Source organism: Onychostruthus taczanowskii, unplaced genomic scaffold (genome assembly GCF_017590055.1).
Source record: "Onychostruthus taczanowskii isolate IOZ18803 unplaced genomic scaffold, ASM1759005v1 scaffold7, whole genome shotgun sequence".
In the NCBI taxonomy this organism is placed as follows: Eukaryota; Metazoa; Chordata; class Aves; order Passeriformes; family Passeridae; genus Onychostruthus; species Onychostruthus taczanowskii.
In genome coordinates, this window is record NW_024504786.1 from 7,988,332 (window position 1) to 8,008,750 (window position 20,419).

At 40.5% G+C, this 20,419-nt stretch overlaps 1 protein-coding gene across 6 annotated transcripts in view; it reads right to left on the reverse strand.

The window, feature by feature from the left end:
* The window catches only part of MAST2 (microtubule associated serine/threonine kinase 2), a 189,122-nt gene extending 169,029 nt beyond the window's left edge, over positions 1–20,093 (reverse strand). For 5 of the 6 annotated variants that reach the window (XM_041421480.1, XM_041421478.1, XM_041421477.1 and 2 more), the window contains exon 1: positions 19,840–20,093. In XM_041421480.1, the coding sequence (XP_041277414.1) occupies positions 19,840–20,007 (168 nt within the window). In that variant the 5' untranslated portion in view covers positions 20,008–20,093. The remainder of the gene's footprint in view (positions 1–19,839) is intronic. The other variant, XM_041421479.1, reaches the window with a different exon arrangement.
* Positions 20,094–20,419: the final 326 nt, after the last annotated feature.

A 20,419-nucleotide genomic window follows, 5' to 3' on the forward strand; every position in this document is an offset into this window, starting at 1 on the left:
CTTTCACAGCATACAGCAAAATTTCAGTCAAAATAGCGTAGGCAGAGCAGTGTCAAGCACAACCACTTGTGAGTGCTTTCCTCGTGTTTTTCATTGTTCTGGAGGTGTCAAACTCTCGTTCCAGACCCAAAGAAGAACAACAAGCTTTGCTATCAGATATGAATTTGAAGAGGTGACACTTTCCATTATAGCCCATATAGATGAACTGTTCAAGTTCTCCCTTCTCTGCAGCGTGAAACACTCCACTTGTTTTAATGCACTCCTCCATTTCACTCCAAATGCCTCTCCTTAGCTATACAGCACTTCAAGCCATGCTTATCCTCATAAAAATCTCATCTGAGGCAGAAAAACATCTTTCCCTGCATGATACATGTCCAGATGATTGAACATAGTTTTAAATTATGTTTAAATCAAAAACTAGTTTACCAGTTATGGTTTTTAATTAAAATTTGCGGATTCATGTAGAAATCTATTTCTAAAGTCATTAATTCAAATCTATTCATTCTACAGTGTTATGCCTCAAACTGTCAAATCCAGACCAGGAGTACACACTTTAAAAACCTCAAGGGGAAGGGAGGGGAGGGGAAAAAGATGAATAAAGTGGTTTTATATGAAAAAAAAAATTATTTGGGATTTGAAATAAAATTCTTATTTAGCTCTGAGTCACTCATTCACAACCTTTCTTAGACCCCCATCTCCTTCTAATCATGAAACCTTTTGGCACCTCATAATACTGAGTAACTTTATTATTGTTCAAGGGACAGCAGTGCTTTGCTGCACATCAGCCTCAGTGGTGCACCTTTCCCAGGCTGCTCTGGATACAATTTCTGCTCTGGTTCTGGTCAGACTTTCAGTCGCCACAGGGTCTAAATCAGAACTCAGTTCACACAGCTGCAAACAGTTGTGCTGGTGCAAGAAAAGGAAGGCTCAAAAACAAGTGACCAGGGGGGGATGGAGAAAACTGCTCAGGTGAAAAACTATTTAAATCTTATGGTTCCTTGTGCACATCTTGGAACAAAGAGCATCACATTTTCATTTGTCTCTGACCTTCCCCACAAAGGTACTGAAGTCCTTCTGAGTGCAGCAGCCTGCACTCTTCTCCTTTTCTGTCATTTGAAGGGCTGAAAAGGCATCTACCTGTCTTTCTCGCTGTACTTGGGAGTAAGGTAAATAATATTAAATTGCAGCATTAGCAGTCCCCCAGTACAGGGAACTCTGAAAGCTGCAGAGGCCAAGGGCAGAGATCTGCTGTTTCTATTCAGGATGGCAGAACATGGTTATATTTGCGTATATTACTCTAAGCAGACATACAGAAACTTTTAAGAAGGCCTGTCCTTTGCCTATAATGTCTGAAATCTGGCACATGTTAACCATCTGTGACAGTCTGAAATTACCACACCTCAAAAAAAAAAAAAAAATTACGTAAGAACTTCATTCAGCCTACCCTCTCACATTCCCTATGCTTCAATTCCAAATATTCCCAGCATCTATCACTATCCAGCTACTTCCCTGAAACTAGTTATGTGTTGAAAGGCTCTGTGTTCATCAGCAGCAGTTAAAATTAAAATGTCAAAGATTAACTTAAAGTGAAGAGCTCTAACTGGAACATCTTTCTTCAAAGAGGTTCTTGGGGGTGTTTGTTGCTGTTCTAGAGGTTTCATTTCGTTTGTTGTTTTGGTTTTTCCCCTGCAGGTGCATATTCCCCTCCACTTCAATACACACACACACACAAACAAACACACACACAATTCTCACCAATTATTCTCAGTGAGCTGCAACTAAATAAGAACATTCCAAGTAAGGAAAGGCAATGAAGTAAAAAAAAAAAAGTACTCTAAGTCATGTGACAAGCAACTTCTGTGTTTTACATGTCTCTTTCTCCACAATATACAGACAATGCTTACCAGGCAAGGAATGTGCCCACTTCCCTACCCTTCCCCTTTTCCCTCTATGCACAGTCTCCTTTTATTGGCCAAAGTAATTACAAATTCTTAATGTGTCTTCTTGAGTTACAGTACGCAAGTCTTGTAGCTCTGATAATATCTAAATCAAAAGCTCCCCAGCTGAAGGGCACTCTACTCCCAGCACAGGCTCTGATCAGCTCCAGCGCCCTGCCCACGCACACTCTGAGGTCAGCCCAGTGGCATCAGCCACTTCTCAAAAAGCCATTCCCTGTAACAGCTGTCCCCAGGTTCAGCTTCCACCGAAACTTCTACTACAGAGATAAGAAAGGAATAGTAAAAAGGTAAAAAACAGCTTCCCACACTCACCAAAGAATCCAGGCTGTCTTCTAGACATAATGGATTTGGCACATATTACATATGGGAACCTCTTAATGAACCCTTTTCTTGTTAAGCACATTAAACACTTGGGCAATATTCAGAAGACTACATAAGTGTTAAATGCCTGGAAGAAAGGGCCTCCAATCGCATTCTGCAGGTTTATATACTGTTTAAGACACTTTTCAAACAGATATTTTAAATTTTTTTTAGAAGTGCACTGTTCTGAGACATCCTATCATGTTTTTAAAAATGCTAAGTGCAACACAGCCAATTTAAAGTTTCATTTTCTAAGAGCTGTGCCCATATTGTGTCAGTAAAACAATGAAGAGGGAAAGTTTTAGCTTGATAACAATAGAGCTGTCTTCCATAAGACTGCAATTTACTTCACTCATCCATCAAAACCCTGCTTTGATATTGCAGATCACAGATGAACTGCATGAAAATAGCAGTAGATGACATTACCATTCTCAAACAAGGAAGGAAAAAACTAGAGGAAGAGAGCTTTCCCTGTCCTTGCCCCAAAGCAATGCATAAAAAGAACACAAAAATCTTACACAACATTCCAAACTGATGAATAAAGAAACTCTTTGCAGTGGTAGAGCAAAATTTTGCTGACATGCTTTCAAACTAGTAAATTAATCTATCCGAGCAAGTGGTTGAAGAATAGATTACACAGAACAAACTGCCACAATGTTAAGGACTCCACTTCCACTTTTCAAAAGAAAAAAATTTACAGCCCTAAAGATGAAAGCATTAGTAAGCACGTAACACTTTGCTCACAGCGTGTGAAAAGGACTGTGAGCCTCTGTCCATTCATTTCTTTTCAAAGGTGATAAAGAACTTAATTTACTTTGGGCTTGTGGCTTTTGCCACAAGCTAAAAATCAGGTTCAAACAGCCAGCTGATTCCTGCAAAGCTTAGGGTTGAAGATAAATGCATCACATAATCTTGATTTGCTAGGCAAAGATTATTGTTATCACTCCCTACCAAGGTAGACAAAAGTTTGCTCACATAACTTGAAATAAGAAGAATGGCCAAAGGTTTTCGTGACTATCAAGAGACTCTGAATTTCTCAGCTCAGTCACTTACCACACTTGCACAGAAAAAGCACTAAAAGAGTTCTGATATTGGAATAAATCTGTTCCTCTTGCCTGAAATCTCACATTGGGGTTTATCACACTCAGCTGGATGGGAGAACCGGATTGTCACAGGGGATGCAGACAAAAGACAAGAAGCCAAACATGCTTCTCAATTTGCCTGATCACTAAATCCCCTGTTAAAATCCTGATCTGGTTATTTCAGAAAACAGCTACAAGGATCCTCCTCAGCCCTCATTGCACAGGAAGAGTTCCAAGCAATTAAAGCAGGATATAAAAGAACAAGCACTAAACCACTGCAAGGATTGTCAGAAGCTCTTTTGTTTAACCATTGTTCATTTAATGGTGCTGCAAGAGAGCAGCACAGGTCTTTAATCTCCAGAAGGCAGGTGAATACTGCAGGTGTGCATTTGTGTTTTGCTTCGACTGCCAGGTGAAGCATCACACAGTCAGCAAGACTGATACATGAGACCAATGCTGGGATAAAGCTTCTCAAGCCCTACTTTTATGGCCTATATTTAAGAAGTAACAGATCATGCAAAGCGCACTTCCTTGCATGTAGCTGTGTTGTAATTAAATCAAACACAAACTGCCTCCCAATCTCTATGACAAGCAAAAGAACTCAATTGTGACTGACAAATATTCAAGTCTGCAGGTCAAAATATGTTAAATGTTAGCCAGGGGGTGGAGAATCTACACAAAAATTTTCTATGAACAGGAAATCCATTAGTAAGAAAAATGAGAAACCTTTCTTGTGAAGCCTAATAAGCAAAACCTTAGGTCATCTGGAAGTGAATCCTAGCAAACTGTTGGAAGGAAGAATGAAAATTTAACTACAATAAACTGGCCAAGAATTCACTGTTATTAGCCCATCTTGTAAGGAATATAACCAATGAGCAATGTAACTTCAGGTTAAGTCAAGTTACTTTCCGAATACTTTCTGAATTTTTTGAAAGCACCAAAAATAGTCAACATTGAAAGCTGCATCTTCTATTTTTTGACACAGTACTGTTTGTCCTTTAAAAGATAAAAGCTTATTGTGTCAGGGCTGTGTGCATATCTGAGAAGCATTCTTTTTCTTCTCAGCCTTTCCTCATCACTTTATATAATCTGTGTGCATACCCTTAATGAAAGATAGATCTGATCCTGTCATTAGGCCTGCTCTAATATACTCAAAAATACACTGAAAATTAAAGGCCTGGACAAGAGATCACAGACCAAATATCTATCTATATAAGTAGCAATTAGTGCAATGGAATCATAGTATTTGTGCTTTAGTACTTAGCACTGAAATTTTTCTTAACTCTCTACTCTGGGCATTACACATTGAGATGAGAGGGCCAGCAGTTTACCAGGACGCTGGGGTGAGCCCACATGTGACCAAAATTATAGGCTAAATAAGAATTTGCAACTAAGTTTCTTTTTAACTGTATCTGCTTAACTCACGTACTTGCCAGCAGCACCCTGAAAAATGTCAGAGACAGCAGAAACAGGGAAAATTACAGTAAATCAACATAGCCACTTAGGGGCTATAATATATCAGTTTACAACATCAACAACAGAGAAAACTTTTACAGAATGTACTGCATTATATAAAAGAAGAACTTTATTATTAGAAGAATTTTGCAATAAATTCCAACATTCCTACAACAGTAAGTATATAAACTGAACTTAGTGTCAATATTAAGTTTTCAAAATGACTGCAAAGCAGGGTGTTATTTGCCACAGTGATGTTTTCAACATATCATGCACACATTTACCATTCTGAATACCTACAGCTTCCTCTGCACACCCATCTGCAGTTATAACACAGATGAGAGAAAAGTTACAAACTCAAAACTTCATTTAAAAAAAAATCCACAGTTAAAACCAAACAAAAGAGAAAAAAAAAAGGAACATTCCCTAAAAGACCCAGTATCAGAAGCCCATACTATCAGATACACCCTCCTTATCTTGTTCTTCAGTGAGATTTCTTTTCTTGTTAACTCTTCAGGAAACAACTACATGGCATGTTTGAGTAGAACAAATGAATTAGAAGATTTAATGTTTCATCAGGGAAGTTAGCGCTGTTAACTTTGTTGTGAAGTGTCCCAGCTGCAGGATCACACGAAAAAGCTTGTTAAAAAGAAAAGGTAAATATTTATAACTGGGTACATTATTAGCCCCTTTCTGAGGCCCACTGAGATGCAGAATTGTTTTATTCCTAATGGAACTACAGTCTAGAAGACAAGGTAATTGATGATTATATTTTATCAGCTTGAATGTTTGGTCCTTACCTGAAAACACAAATGGCTTAAACAAAGTATTCAACCCTACTTCAAGATCTCCCCAAGAGCCAAAAGGGAAGAGTAATTCTTGAATTCACCTCATAAATGCCTAAAGCCAAATGAATTTCATCAAGGGAAGAAAAAGAAACAGAGCTCTAAAGTCTGTATCAGACTTCACAGAGGCTCAAAAAAACCACTATCAATCTATCAAGACTCCAAACCCCACACCAGGCTCAGTAGCTGCACTCACAACAAAACCAGTCTGAACAAAGACACTGAGCATTAAAGGCCACATCATTCCTTTATCATTGCTCTTCTAGCATGAGTATTGCAAACATTAAAAGGTTCTATTGAGCAGGGAAATTAACTCCTGGCCAGATAAAACAAAACAACTCTATCATTCATCATCCTTACGCATATGCTGTAAGGATTAAAAGAAATATGACCCCTACCAAAAAAGGGATTTGTAATAAAATTTGATTTTATAAGATATCAAAACATCTTCTCTCTGAAGATTTTATTTCAATAGAACTCAAAAGATGTGCCAAGCATATGATGAGTCCCAACATCACTGACTAGGATTACTGCAAGTTCTCTTAAGCATCCTGTGTGTTATCAAACACTCATTTATCTTCTCTATTCTTGTCTGTGAGGTTTTACATGGTTAAATAGAGGTGCATGTTTAGATTTGCTGCAGACCCTAATCCACAGTATTAGCAAACCAAACTTTTCTTGTTTGTCAGTTCCTCACAGATTTATTCAGACATTTATTACACAGAAAACACTGAACTTAACCCCTCTGAGCACAACTAGGCTGTGAGTCAGACTGGAATGGGAACTGCTCGTGGAACCAGCAGCAGGAACAGCTGCATTTCCTCTGTGCAGGCAAAGAAACCTACAATTTCTTATTGGCTATAAAAAGGAGACTTACCAGAGGATTCTGCAGGGCACCTTCATTCCCTGCAACACTGATGCTCACTTTGGAGCTTTCAGATCTCCAGCTATATTGATTTTTGTGCACATGACATTGTCTCACTGTCTTGTTCACAGGGAAAGAACAAACCAGCATAAAATACCTACCTATACCTGTGTAAACTCTGTTTAATGCCCAGTAAAATGTTACAATCCAATTAATTTTTATCTGGAATGTAAACTCCCTGGTTTTTTTAGGAACAGAGATGAACAAAACCTTATGGTAAGTTTTAAGTTCATTCAATTTACATGAACAAACAATTGCTTCATAGCAATAGAACCAGGAAGAAAGTTTCATCTGATGTTATACATTTCAGACTGGCACTTCCAGGTTGAGTTGGAAAACCTAAGAGATGTTATCTGTGTAAATATTTGATTCTTGACCCAAAATATATAGACTTTTCTATGTCTAAGGCACAAATAAAATATATTTTAAATTAAAATACTAGCTGAAAATACAAAGTTTGACAGGTGAACAATAACAGTGTATTAAAATGTGTGTGCTGTATAAAATTACTTATTTACTAATAATACAGAGTTCTAATCTTGTTTTGCAAAAAGCAGTTTCCCAGGAAAAATGTTAAGGTTCATTAAGTTTGAAGTACAATCTCTAATAAAAGTATCTATTGGTCCAGTATAAGATACTGCCCTTAAAAAACTGTCCCAAGAGTAAGGAGGCCAGAGGAAAGAAATCCGTGCCCAACTGCTATTCCAAGGCTTATTTCAAAGGAAGCTGCTTACAAAGAAAAATTTTTAAATAACTCATAAACTGAACTTTGTTGGAGAATCACTCAGCTGAGCTCAAGGGGATTTTCTAACCAGACATTGAATGGCTACTTACAGATGGGTAATACAATTTTAAGACTCAATCATAACTGGTAAAGCTCACTTGAATAACAAATATTGCACAAAGCAAAGTATGAAACCAGAAAACACAACAGGAATCCACTTTAGCAACACTCTTTTTTTTGCCCAGGATTCCTTTATGGATCACACATATGGCCTGAATAGCAGCAGTAGTGAAACCATCCACAGTTAGACAGAGATTACTGGCAAAATAAAATATAACAATAACCAATGGACTGCTTAGAGGTAAAACACTCTTTGTTCATATACATGACAAAGAGAGATGAAGATACAATTTAATCTGGTGTTATCACCACTGAGGAGGATCTCTATTTGCAGCATGAAAAAAAAAAAAATTTGTGAAGTTCCAATTCTTTGACATCTATATTTTTGTTTCCATAAAACATCTGCAACCTTCTCACTTCCTACCACAAGTGAGATAAGCAGATCGATTCAGAGCCAAAAATAAGAAGCACTTGTGTGAGGTTTTTCCTGAGAACAAATTTTCCCTGAGATTCAACAGCAGATCTGCATGCACACAACAGGAAAAAAAAATATCAATTTATTCTAAAACTGTAAATAAAATTACCAGTGGCTTTAGACCTAAACAAAACTAAATCAACCCTTGAACACACAATAAGTGCTTAGTCCTTAGCTTCTCGTAACAGATCCCATTAAATAGCAAAGATAAGCTAATTCACAATTCTTATCAATGTCTGCACAAAGAAATGGAGACTCTATAATCTGCACAAAGCTTCTCCTCACCAAGCAGGGTAATACAGTTCCATCACAAAGGAACAAAAGTCAAAATTTTTTTCAAGGACAAGAGGTATTTCTTCTCTTCTGCCTGAGAACAGAAACAATGCCCAGTGTTGGGTTTATGAACAGCACCGTGCCTTGAGCTCAAACAAAGACTGGAGTCAGCAGACATTTCTGCTAAAGTGTCTGCTAAACTGGCAAGACAACCCTGGAAACAGATTCTCTTCTGTCCCAAAAACAGAGATTAATGTAAATGTCAAAGAATACACAAATAATTAAATTAATGAATAATTTAGCTTTCAGGATCATATTTTTGCCACCTTCATAATGCACAGGTGCAATTCAAGTCAATTAATAAAGACCTAGTTGCTACTAATACATCACTGGATCCATCTATGCCTGGATATTTAAATATCTAATTGCCTTCAGCCACTGCAGTAACCAGACAACTCCTTTATAAGATTTTCTCTAAAACAGTGATTATGATTTATTCATTTGTTCTCTCATCTTCTGGTACTGTCCAGAACACTTGATATCAGCTCTGACTTGATTCCCTCATTTCCTTCTAAAGGTCTTTACTAAGGCTCCATATTAAAATGCTATTTTTATGATAATAAAATGCTTGTAAATACACTAAATATTGAATGCTGTGATTTTAGCAACTAATAAACCTGTTTTAATTACTAGGCATTCCATTTTTGAGATGACATTTCCTTGCTCTGGGGCATTATAAAAGCTCCTTTACAATAAAACTGGAGTATGATACAGTCATGAGAGCTGCTGCTAGTCCTCAGTGAACAGAGGACATACAATTACCAGATTAACAGAACAAACATCAAAGAAACATTGCTAGACATGAAATCATTTCACTATCAGTGCATTTTTTCCAAGTAGCACCCCACGCTGACATTACACACTCTTGTCAGTTTTGTCTTTCCTGGAGTTTTAACACTTTGCTTGCATTAATGAAGTTGGATTCTCTAAAAGCTGCAGAGAAGACAAAGGTAATTTTGTCATTTGTGTACTTGTTTCATAATGACAAATGGTATTTTAAGAATGCAGAGAAATACAATTTGATCATTCTGAGCCGTATGGCCTTCAATGCAAAGAAAAGCAAATCTTCAGCTTAGCACTTGGGATATCTGCAAATCATAGAATCATGTATTGGTTTTGGTTAGAAGAGATCTTTAAGGATCATCTTGTTCCAACCCCACTGCCATGGGCAAGGACACCTTTCACTACACCAGTTGTTTCAAGCCCCCTCCAACCTGCCCTGGAACCCCTGCAGACATGGGGCACCCACCACCCCTCTCAGCAACCGACTCCAGTGTATCACCACACTCTTGGTAAAAAATTCTTCTCATATCTAATCTAAATCAACCCTCCTCCAGTTTAAAACCACTACCCCTTATCCTATCCCAAGAGGCCCCACCAGAAGAACTCCACATGCAAGGGAGACAGCCTTCCTGGAAACATGGAACTAGGCACAAACCACTTGCAGAGTCTAACTCAGGTGTTTGTGCAGTCCTTCTGCACATGCATGATGATGAGTGGGATGAAAACAACCTGCAGAGGCAGCAGCACCAAGTTCCCATCACACACGGCAACAGAAAGGCATATAAGAAAACTAATGTATTAGAAAACTAGGTTTTTAAATTGTTATTATCGAGCTCAAAGCATGACAGCTGTATTTTTAAAGGATGAAAGGAAAACAGGCTTGAGCATCAATTAATCAATCTGACATGTACTGCATTTCATAGAACTGTTCAAGCTTCCTGAAATGCAGCTGAAATGTTTTCTCAAGTTTTCATCCTACAGACCCAATCCCCCTCACTCCTTGGTGGATGCACCTTTTCCACTTAGTTTTTGTTTGTTTGGATTAACAAAGTACAACAAAGTGTCTCAAGCTTGTGTCTAACTGCATACATAATTTAGTCTTTAACAAAACTGCCTTCTGAATGCTGCAGGCCAGCATTTGTTTACTGCTGTAACCTTTCTGTACTGTCTCTTCCATCCTGAAAGACAATCTGCTCTGAACTCTTCCATCAAATCCCATAGGGGAAATTCAGCAGGGATGGCAGGACCTACACAATCTATTACTGGTTTTCAATCCTGTTGTGCTAGCAGCTAATATATCCAAGTGATAAACACACACAGTGTATACCCAGCCAATTTCCACAAGACAGCTCACAGCCACTGCAAGAAGTTAGGACCAGCTGAATGAGCCCCTTAGAAGCAAAAACTTCATTGGAAATCTGTCCTGAATGGATTGATGGGTGTTTGGACAATGAGCAGATAATGGAAGGTGCAGTCCAGAAGTGCACTGAAAATCAGCTTCTTATTATAACTCTTGTTAAGTATTTTTAGCATTAGCTGAATTAGCTGATATGTCAAACACCTACAAGAGTTTCAGAACACAGCATGACTCAGTAAATGTCAAGACAAAAATTTGCCAAGTATCAATCAATTAACTAATCAACTTATTTTGGCTACAGACAGCTGAGAATGTTTATGGTGGATTACTTATCACACCTTGTAACAAAAATCATCAGAGGAAATCCTCCTATACAGACAGCTCATGAAGACGTGTGTGGACTGAAATCAAATCAGAAATTACATTTAAAAAATTCTTACACTCCCCAGAGTCCACCCTCAACAGTGCCATCTGCTTCTGGAAATTTAAACACATACATGGAATGTTTTGAATTGCTGTCTTGCTTTTACATTCATAAAATCCAGACCAACTAAAAGGTTTTAAAACATGTTTTATTGGTAGAAATGTTTACTATATGTATAACAAAAAGTGAAAATATTTATGATGCAACTCCAATAGCAAAGATAGTATTTTTTCCTGGAAAGAAACACAGCATCATCCTGCTTTCCACATACATAATAGACTCCATTAGCACTAGACCAATTTCAATTACCAAAAAAATTATAAGCTAGACTTCCAAATTATTGCAAGACTAAGCCATCAGTCTTGAACCCTCTTCCCTCACTGCACTGTAACATGTAGTTATAACAGAACATTTGAAAATAACTTCTGACAGATTACTAGATTTAGGGTTCGTGGAACCTAACTATAAGTTAAACAAAAAAACTCAAAAAAGACACAGCTTAGAGGAAGAGCAAGTAAAAAAGTTCTAAATCTGGTTTCAAAGGTAGTTTTTTGAGTATTCGTGTTTCTTCCTTCAAAGAGCAGCATTTTCACCAGGCTTCAAACAGTACTACATCACTACAAAAATACATTAACCACAGCACATCATTATTTGATGTGGAAATGAAATCACTGAGACTCTATATGACCTGTCCATTTGTCTATTGTGGTTCTTAAGGAACAAAGTCTTGCTGAGGGATAAAGCATTTTGGTTTAGTCTCAAATAGTTCACCAGCTTGGTGGTCTTCACTGCTTTGTCAGCTTCAGCTACTCAGCTTCAAGGAATAGGAATTAAATAAGACTTAAAAAACCTTTCATTTCAAATAAATGCCTATCATCATATCTACAATAACCCACTGCCTTTCTTATAGCACTAAAGCTATGTTGACTTATGGTAGGCAGCATGGGCAATAAAAAATATCTATCAGAGCAAAATAAAGAACTGCCCCTTCTAAAGTCTCTTAAGAACTACCCTGACAGGCAGGACAACACTTACTGGGCTGCAAGAAGGCAGGTGAGCTCACTCAAGAAGTCAACTGCTAGGTGTAAAGTCAGTAACACATACCCATTCCTCCAACAAAATAACACTTGGATATACTACTTGATTTCCCAAAGCATCCAGTCAGGAATATATCCAAAATCTTTGTGCTTTGCAGCTGCCTAATCCTAGCCTTGGACAGCACCCCACTGTTATCCTCAAGTGCTCTGTAACAAACAGTAAGTAGCAGCAGCTTTCCCCTTAAGGTTAATAATTATTCTAAAGAAAAGCAGTGCCACACCAAGCCCTAGCACTTCTGATAGAAGAATTCTCTTGGCTCCTTCACTTTATTCCACTTTTAGATGAGAAATGCAGTGTACTGCATCTTTCCACTGCCTGCTTAGCTATTCTAATATGCAAGATATGAAATTAATGTGGCTAATAGAGTATTTGCTCTTACTCTTCACTTGTGACAGGAAATCGAAATCTCACATGGGCGAGCTGAATCATCTAAGCTGCTGATGCAATGCCTACCTAGATATTGATTTACACAACAGAAACTTGTCCATTAATACTCAGCTTTGAGAGAAGTGATTATTCCATTTTCTCAGGTCAGAGAAGTGCCACCAGCCCTCTGGTGCCACTCTGCTCTTACCCAACAAGCCCATTGCAGAATTGGTCACTTGACTCCACATTCCTTTTGTCTGCATCTGGATTTCTCTTTTGGCTCAATTCTGTTATTATCTAATAAGCACATTACAGAATTGATCCCTTGATTCTATTTCCCTTTGCCTGCTTTTAGATGGCTCTTTCCCTCAGTCACTTTTCCCATATTTTTAAACATTAGTATGAACACACAAGTGAACTCAGAGGAAGAGATCACCTGGAGCTGCCATCTCTGTTTGATGAGGACACAGAAAGGCAAAACCACGGCTAATGAAGGAGTCAGGTAGAAGCAGCTCTGGCATCAACAAGAATCAGCTTTTGGCAGGCAGTGAGACACACTTATGGGGCACTGACAGGTTTGCTCTTTCTGGTTTCTTTTCCTGCCTCCTCAGAGAAAGGATCAAGAAGAAAATAAAGATAGAACCGTGCGTGTCACAAGAGAACAACTGATTTCCCCCAGCTACACCCTGGCCTCTTCACTACCTTTATTTCTCCATAGAAAAGGGAATAAACTTCAGAAAATAAAGTCTGAGGATAAGTAAGAATGCCCCCCAGCCAACCATACACTCTGGACTCTGGTTAACCAGATTAGAAGCTCCACAGGCTAGAAGTGTTCAATCTTTTGATTAGAAAACAGCACTTTTTTTTTTTTTTTTTTTTTTTTTTTTCACTTTCTTCCTGACATAAGAAAAAGAGTTAGACAGCAACAAAGGAAGATGAGAAAAGGAAGTTTGAGGTCTGCAAACAGTAACTGAGTTTTTAATGGCAAGTTACAATCACAACTTTTAATTCAGGAGTCTTTACCAATGTCCTCCTTAAGAAATTTCTTTAGCTGCCTTGACAAAACAGACACAGGTCAGAACTACCCTAAAATCAACCTTAAACAATTTCACAGAACAGGTGGTAATAAGCATTTATATAAACAGATGGTCCTGATCTTCTAGAAGTTAGCAGCACTCCATCCCTCCTTTAATAAAAGGGGCAATGATGTTTACAGAACATATTTGGCTATGATTAAGCTATACTTGCTTTTATAGAATATGTAATGTGAATAGTAAAACTACACTTGATTGCAAATGCAATCTGCATTGCTAACAGTAAGTCCATTTAATTCAGTTTATGTGCTTGAATTTTGAAAATAAGCCTTCATCTTCTTCAGATTAAGTTTCATCCCAGCCTGTAGGTTTTGATATGAAGTTATAAAGAACAGCTTTGAGTGCTGTGAGCTGTTACCCACAGGGTCCATGACTGGGAGAGCTGCAACAGAGCTGTGATCAGCAACCTGAGAGTCAGAGCTGTAGAGAAAACTGAGAAGCAAAGTGCCAACTGAACTCCAAAAACTTTATTCTTCACTTGTCAATCAAAAGGGAAGACTCATGGTAGAAATAACCAAAGAACACCAAACTGTTCTGCAGTCTACATACAGAGCTCATCACAACAGGGGTACTGCCTTTACTAGCACTGATGTCACCTAGAGGGAAAAGAAAAGAAAACACTTAGTATATTTGCAGTACAGAAGTTCTAATTAGGAAAAAAAGAAAGATCTCTTCAGTTTCCAGGCTTGCCACGCAGCAAGGAAAGCGTGGTAACAGCTTCTCTGCAGTTGTGGAGACAAAATAAATCTGAGTAGCACTCTGGGGTTTGGCCAGTTTCTCCCCGCTGGTCACTGACTGCTTTCCAAAAAAGAACAGGGTGAGAAGTCAGTGGAAAAGATCCTTTGCTATTCCTTCCAAGAAAAAAAAAAAATAATCAAAATATAATGACAATATGAAAGAAGTAATAAGCTTTGTAACCTATTGTTTATAAGTAGTCTTGGACCAATCTGTATTATTTTACTCACAGATGGAGGAGAAATATCCACATATGCATAATGTTACAAAACCCTCTCTCATATGACACACCCAACTGTGGTAATGCAATCCCCAAAATTGCAAAAGACAAGTGTCCAAAAGTAGTGAAGGAGGAAGCTTGTCTGCAATCACACTATTCCAGGCTGCTGCCAGAATAATACCTGGGTTTGGCAAACACTCCAAGAACAATCAAGAGGGTAAAGCACAGAGTTCTAGAAGCGAAAGAACTCAGTGTCTTCTGTTCCAACCAAAGCTCAATTTTATATTTCAAATACTTCTACATGGAAAAGAGATCAGATAGTAGAGAATTTTTACTGCCTATGCTAGCACAGGCATATTCCACAGCTGAAAGTTGGCCATTAGACAAAGCAAGCGTTGAAGTAAGATGTCGTTTAGTTTTCTAACGGCAGGAATAATTAAACATTGGCAGAGCTTTCAGAGGTGACAAACACACCATGATCTAATGCTAAGATAAGATCAGTTTCTAAGAGAGGTGTTTTAATTTGTCTTTCAGGAAAGCTCCACAGACTGCACACCGGATAACCTCAGTGTTCCATTTTGGCTTTGGGACAGAAAGATCTACAAAGTTTCAAAGACAGGTGGAAAAAAAACCCGAATATTTTTGTTACTCTCAGAAAGTTTGTAGCACTACATTTCCAAGAGACAGTTGTTAAATTAATTGATTGTAAGTCAGTTAGCTTGTTCAAAGGTCAGGAAATACTTTCTATCCAAGCAGAAATTACTAAATGTATAGTCTGAGGAACACAGAGGATCTCCCTTCTCCAGGCAGGTCAAAATTTACAGCTGGAGGCAGCCCACTGCACTGACTGCCCTACAGAAAGGGCTCTCCAACACAAAGCTAAACTGGACTACAGAGGTGTTTGGCCTTTCCCTGTACTATGTTTGCACTTTTCCAGCTGGCATCCTCCAAACATTTCCTACACAACAAACAGACATAGCAGGGGAGCCTGCAGGTTTAACAACATTTCAGTCCAGGTCTTCATGGAGCAGCAGCTGAGTTAAACTTCATACACAACAAATGGTCCATCTACCTCAAAATCCTGCCTCTACAACTGGCAGTTCCTCACCCGAGCCTTAAACTGATTTTTGAGATTCTGCTACTGTTTTCTCCTTCATCTCTTATCAACTAACAAAGCCACAAAGGCATGGAATCTACTCATAAATCCTTTCCTGGCCACCCACAGCAAGAGGGAGAAGCTTGTCACAAGTGATGGGGTCTGTTTCTGTTCCTTCACCTTGTCACATCTCCAAGCAAGCACCCCTGGGTTGCACTCCCTAGATCCTGTATGCCTTTAGAGCAGAAAATGTCATTCAGTGATGCTCAGTATTCTCTATTTTTACTCTCTGACTCTCAACCTCCATCCCACTAGGCCTGCCACAATACTTCAGTTTTCCTCACATCTGTTTATCATCCCTCTGCTTTTAGAGGAAGACAGCATTTAGATTTGTTAGGGACACATTAGCTCCCACTCCTCATGGAAAAAAATAACAAAGACATTCCATACAGACAAGTAAAAGCAAGCACCATGGATTTGCCCCATTACAATATTCTCCTAGATTTTAGCTGGTTTCAGGTGTTTCCTCAGATGGATCCAGCCTACCTCACTCTTAATCGTTTCATCTACTACATCCCTTGGGGGGAAAAAAATAAAAAGTATATGTATTACCTTGAGCATGAAGATGAACCTCCTGCAAAGCCTGAGTCATCACTTGATACCAGAGGATACAGCTGGTTGCTGTTTGCTACCTACCCCCTGCAGACCAACCAGGTCTTCTATAATTCCACCACAACCCTCTACAGCCATCTCTTCTAGAAACAGAAGAGTCCTTTCTATGAGGACTTTGTCTTCTACCTGAAGAAAAAAATGCTAATCAAAGCAATTCTGACAAATATTGGCTATGATCCGTGTCAAATCTTTCACTATAAATATCACTAAAATGAATTATGTCAGCATATGGAAACAGCCTAGTGCATGAAATGAGCCCCTGGATGAGGGTGACTGTCATTCATGAACAACAATCACTTTCACCTCAACTTCCCGTTTTCCTCCTTCCCTGCAGTCAGCAGTCATACAATGATTAAGCTAATCCTTTACATAAATCCAAGTGGGCTGTGTTTGACAAAGATGGCCTCACTCAATGAACTAAAATTTCACAGGGTAAGAAGGATCACCACTGGAGTCTCACAAGGATCTCTTCTGGGATCAACACCTTCCATATTTTAAAGCAAAATCTAGCAAAGAAGTTTGACACTTACGTGACAGAGTTTGCTGACAATGCTTAAAAGTTATTGAAGATTGCAAAAGCAATGACCAAAGATCTGAAGAAGACTTTAATGATACTGTTTAAGTGGGCTGTAAAATAGCAGGTAAATGTAATATGATGCATAGCATTAAAAAATATGTACACAATCACAAGTTCTGAACTAGTTATTACCACTTAAAAGAGTGATTGGAGTTATAGTTCCACAGAAGTGCCAACTCAGTGCTTAAAGGTTGTCTAGAAAAAGCATGCAGAAGATTAAAGAATGAAATCGAATATGCCATGTAAGTTTATTGGGGGGCATATGGTGAAATACTGTAGCTGGTCCTGGTTATTGTAACCCAACCCTGCTCCTTGGATTCCTGCACCACTGTCTCCAATCAGAAACACACCTGCAAAAGGTGCAAAGAAGACAAGGACAATGAAAGGGGTAGAGTAATTTCTTTCTGAAATGCCTCTGGACAAGTCACAAACAAGGCATGGTAAATAAAAGAAAAAGTCATCAACCCATAAGGCACACAGAATAACATGGATTCTCCTTTTCACTGCCCCTTCCAATACAAGAAGGAACAAGCAAGGCATGAAACCAAGCAGGCAGAAAGTTTAAAAGCAAACAAAAATAAGTGTTTTTTCCACACAAAATGTGTTTAAGCCCTACAACTCGGCCACAGGATGTTGTGGATGCTACAAGCACACATGGCTTCAAACACTAATTGGACAAATTCATAGAAGAAAAAACCCACTGGGGGCTCTAAAAACAAATATCACCTCTGGTTCAGGAAACCTATGAGCCACAAATTACTGGAGGCTGGGAGAGGCATTTCCTCAATATACACTGTACTCTTCTCCAAGCATCTGTTCTTGGCAGCTGGGAGAGGCAGGATACTGGGCGAGAGGGATCTTTAATGTGCCCAAGTACAGTCATTCTTAATTCTTGCATAACACACGAGAAAGCACAAACATTAATCGTGTGCATGTCGGAACTACAAGCAGAGCAAAGGAGCAGATTTTCAAAGGCCTTAAGGTCAGTACAGCGATTAACTGCTGCAGTCACAGTTTGATAAGGACTTTTTTCAACACTGGAGTAGCTCAGCCTCTCCCAGCCACAAACTTGTGCAAATGTATGGCAAACAAAGCGATGTGAATTTAATCCAGAATGGTTTGCTGCAGCTGTGCACACTGTTGTACTGGCACTGCTGAGGGCACGTTACAGACTTGGGAACAACAGGGCTACTTAAATCAGAAGGGCCCCAAAGGAAATACTTGTCAAGCTACAAGCTGGATCAGTGAAAATGGAGTATCTCACTGTCTTTTGCATCTCAGAAGGCCTTTTTTACCACACACACACAACCAACTGCAGACATTTAAATAAACGCTGAATTATTGGTATTAAAGACAGAAATGCTGTTTGTCACATTTGTCCAACACACCCATTTATTTGCAGCTGATTACCATACTTACAAAACCTTAAATGAAAGACAAAAGGGGAGAGGGGATGAGAGCTTCTCCTTAGAAGTTTGGCGAGTATCTCACACACAGCTGAGTAGAAGCTCTCTAAACTTTAGCTGAAAAATTCCTCCTCCATCACACTGAATACCTGCCAGCACACAAAGATCAGTTCTTACAAGTCACTTCAGGTCCTAGTCAGAGCACCCAAGTTAAACACAAATTGGCACTATTTCCCATTAAAAAGCCTGGTGCATCTCAAAAACTGACACTTCTGAATTTGCAGCCTTCCCTGGTTTCCAGCATTGGGGTTGTTTCAGTGAAACTGCCCAAGTGTTCAATTCATTGCTCAAGACATAGCATGTTCTGTGTGCACCATTTGTAAGTTTCATTCACGCTACCAAGAATGGAAAAAACTTCCTTCAATTTCCATGTCAATATCATAAACAATGTGTCAAAACAGTACAACAAACACCGTGCTGCTGCATTTGATTGCTCTACAAATTTGTCCATTTCACAGACAGCTGGAAAGATACCAGTTGACCTCTTCTGATTTTAAATTTTTTTTCCCCGCAATGAAGACTATAGCATTCCTTAGTTGTTTCAGAAAAGAATAAACATCAAAAGCAGCAGCCCCTCTTAACCACCTTAACAAAGCACTAGAGAATAAAATAATAGAGGTCCCCTCTTCAAGGGCCCAGTCTGATAAATCTGTATTCAATATATCCACTAGTCAAAGCCAAAATCCAAGACTCCCATAACTGAAGGCAATGTAATGCAGCTTTTCTAGGAAAAAAAAAACCTAAGAAATTATTTTTTAAACAGCATAAACCTGTGCATCTGCAACAATGATGTAAACTTAAAACACCTTTTTGACAAAGAACCTATATTTTCTCTTTGCTCCAAACACAGCAATGAATTACTGCATCCCAGGAATCTTCATACTTGTGACACTTTCTCCTTCTCTTCAAATCAACAAAAAAATAGCATTAATTGTCACCTACATTTTTCCACTGCAAAGTGTCATCTCCCATTTTTATCTCTTGTAAAACTAGGACTATCAAACCACAGTGTTGATGATCCTAAACTTGATTTAGGATCTCTTTGGTCTCTCGTCCTTGTAATCCTAACCACCAATCAGTAGATCCTATTTTTATGGGTATGAAAGACATGAAAGTGGGCATACTGAACTTACACACTATCACATGTAGCAAGCCTGTGCATTTTCAAGTCTCTGCAAAGCTACGGTATGTTTCCTAAACAAACCACTTCTGGAATTAAGACTTAAAATGCTGGAAGATGCATCACAATTATCACCGCGATCTGGAGTGACCTACAGAGGGTTACTAGAAAGATGTTCTCTGCGATTAGTAACACCAGCCAGCACACAGCACACACCCGACTCCACGGCATCCTCCCCCGCCTTCCGCGGCACGCGGGCAGATCCCGGCACCGCGGCTCCCGCAGCACTCACTCACTCACTCACTCGCGCCACGCCGGCAGCACCGACACGGACACGGCACCGCTCCCACGCTTCGCCCTCCCGGAGGCATCTACCTGCGGGAGCGCACGGAGCGCGGAGGATGCTCGGAGCCGCGCCGCTCCCGCCCCGCGCGCCCTGCGCTCTCCCCCGCCGGAGCGCCGCGGTCCCGGCCCGGGGCGGGCGCGGACCGGCCCCGCCACGCGGGGCGCGTCTCCATAACAACGGCGACCCCCGCCCCGCGCCCCGGCTTTACCCGTTCCGCCGCCCCCGCGGCCCGGGCATCCTCCGGCTCCTTCCTGCCGCCGCCCCCCAGCAGGGCGGCTCTGCGCTCCGCCGCGCTGCCGGACACCGCCCGCCCGGGCTCCCTCCGCGCCGGCGGCGGCGGCGCCGCTTTGTCCCCCCGAGAGCGGCCCTTCCTCATCGCGGCGGCGGCGGCTTCTTCTCCTCCTTCTCCTCCTCCTCAGCGGCGGCGGCGGCACGGCCGGGGCCCCATGGCGGGCGGCGGTCACGGAGCGCCGGGGCGGCGGGGCGGCCAGCGCGGCCGCCGCGGCCCCGCCCCCCTCCCGCCCCGCGCGCCGCCCGCTATCGCGAGAGCAGTGGGCTGGCAGCCGGGAGGAGGAGCGAGACTCGTGGGCGCTGAGGGCGGGCGGGTGCGGGGTCCCGGGGGAGGCTCCGCGGCGGGGTCCGGGCTGGGCTGTCCCGTGCCGGGCGGAGCAGCCTCTGCGTCCGTGCCAGGGCTGCCTCACAGGAGGAGGCTGGGAGGTGTGAGATGAGGATGCCTCTTGCGGGAGTGTTGCGCGGGCGCGAGGGCAGCGTTTGTGTCCCGCGGAACC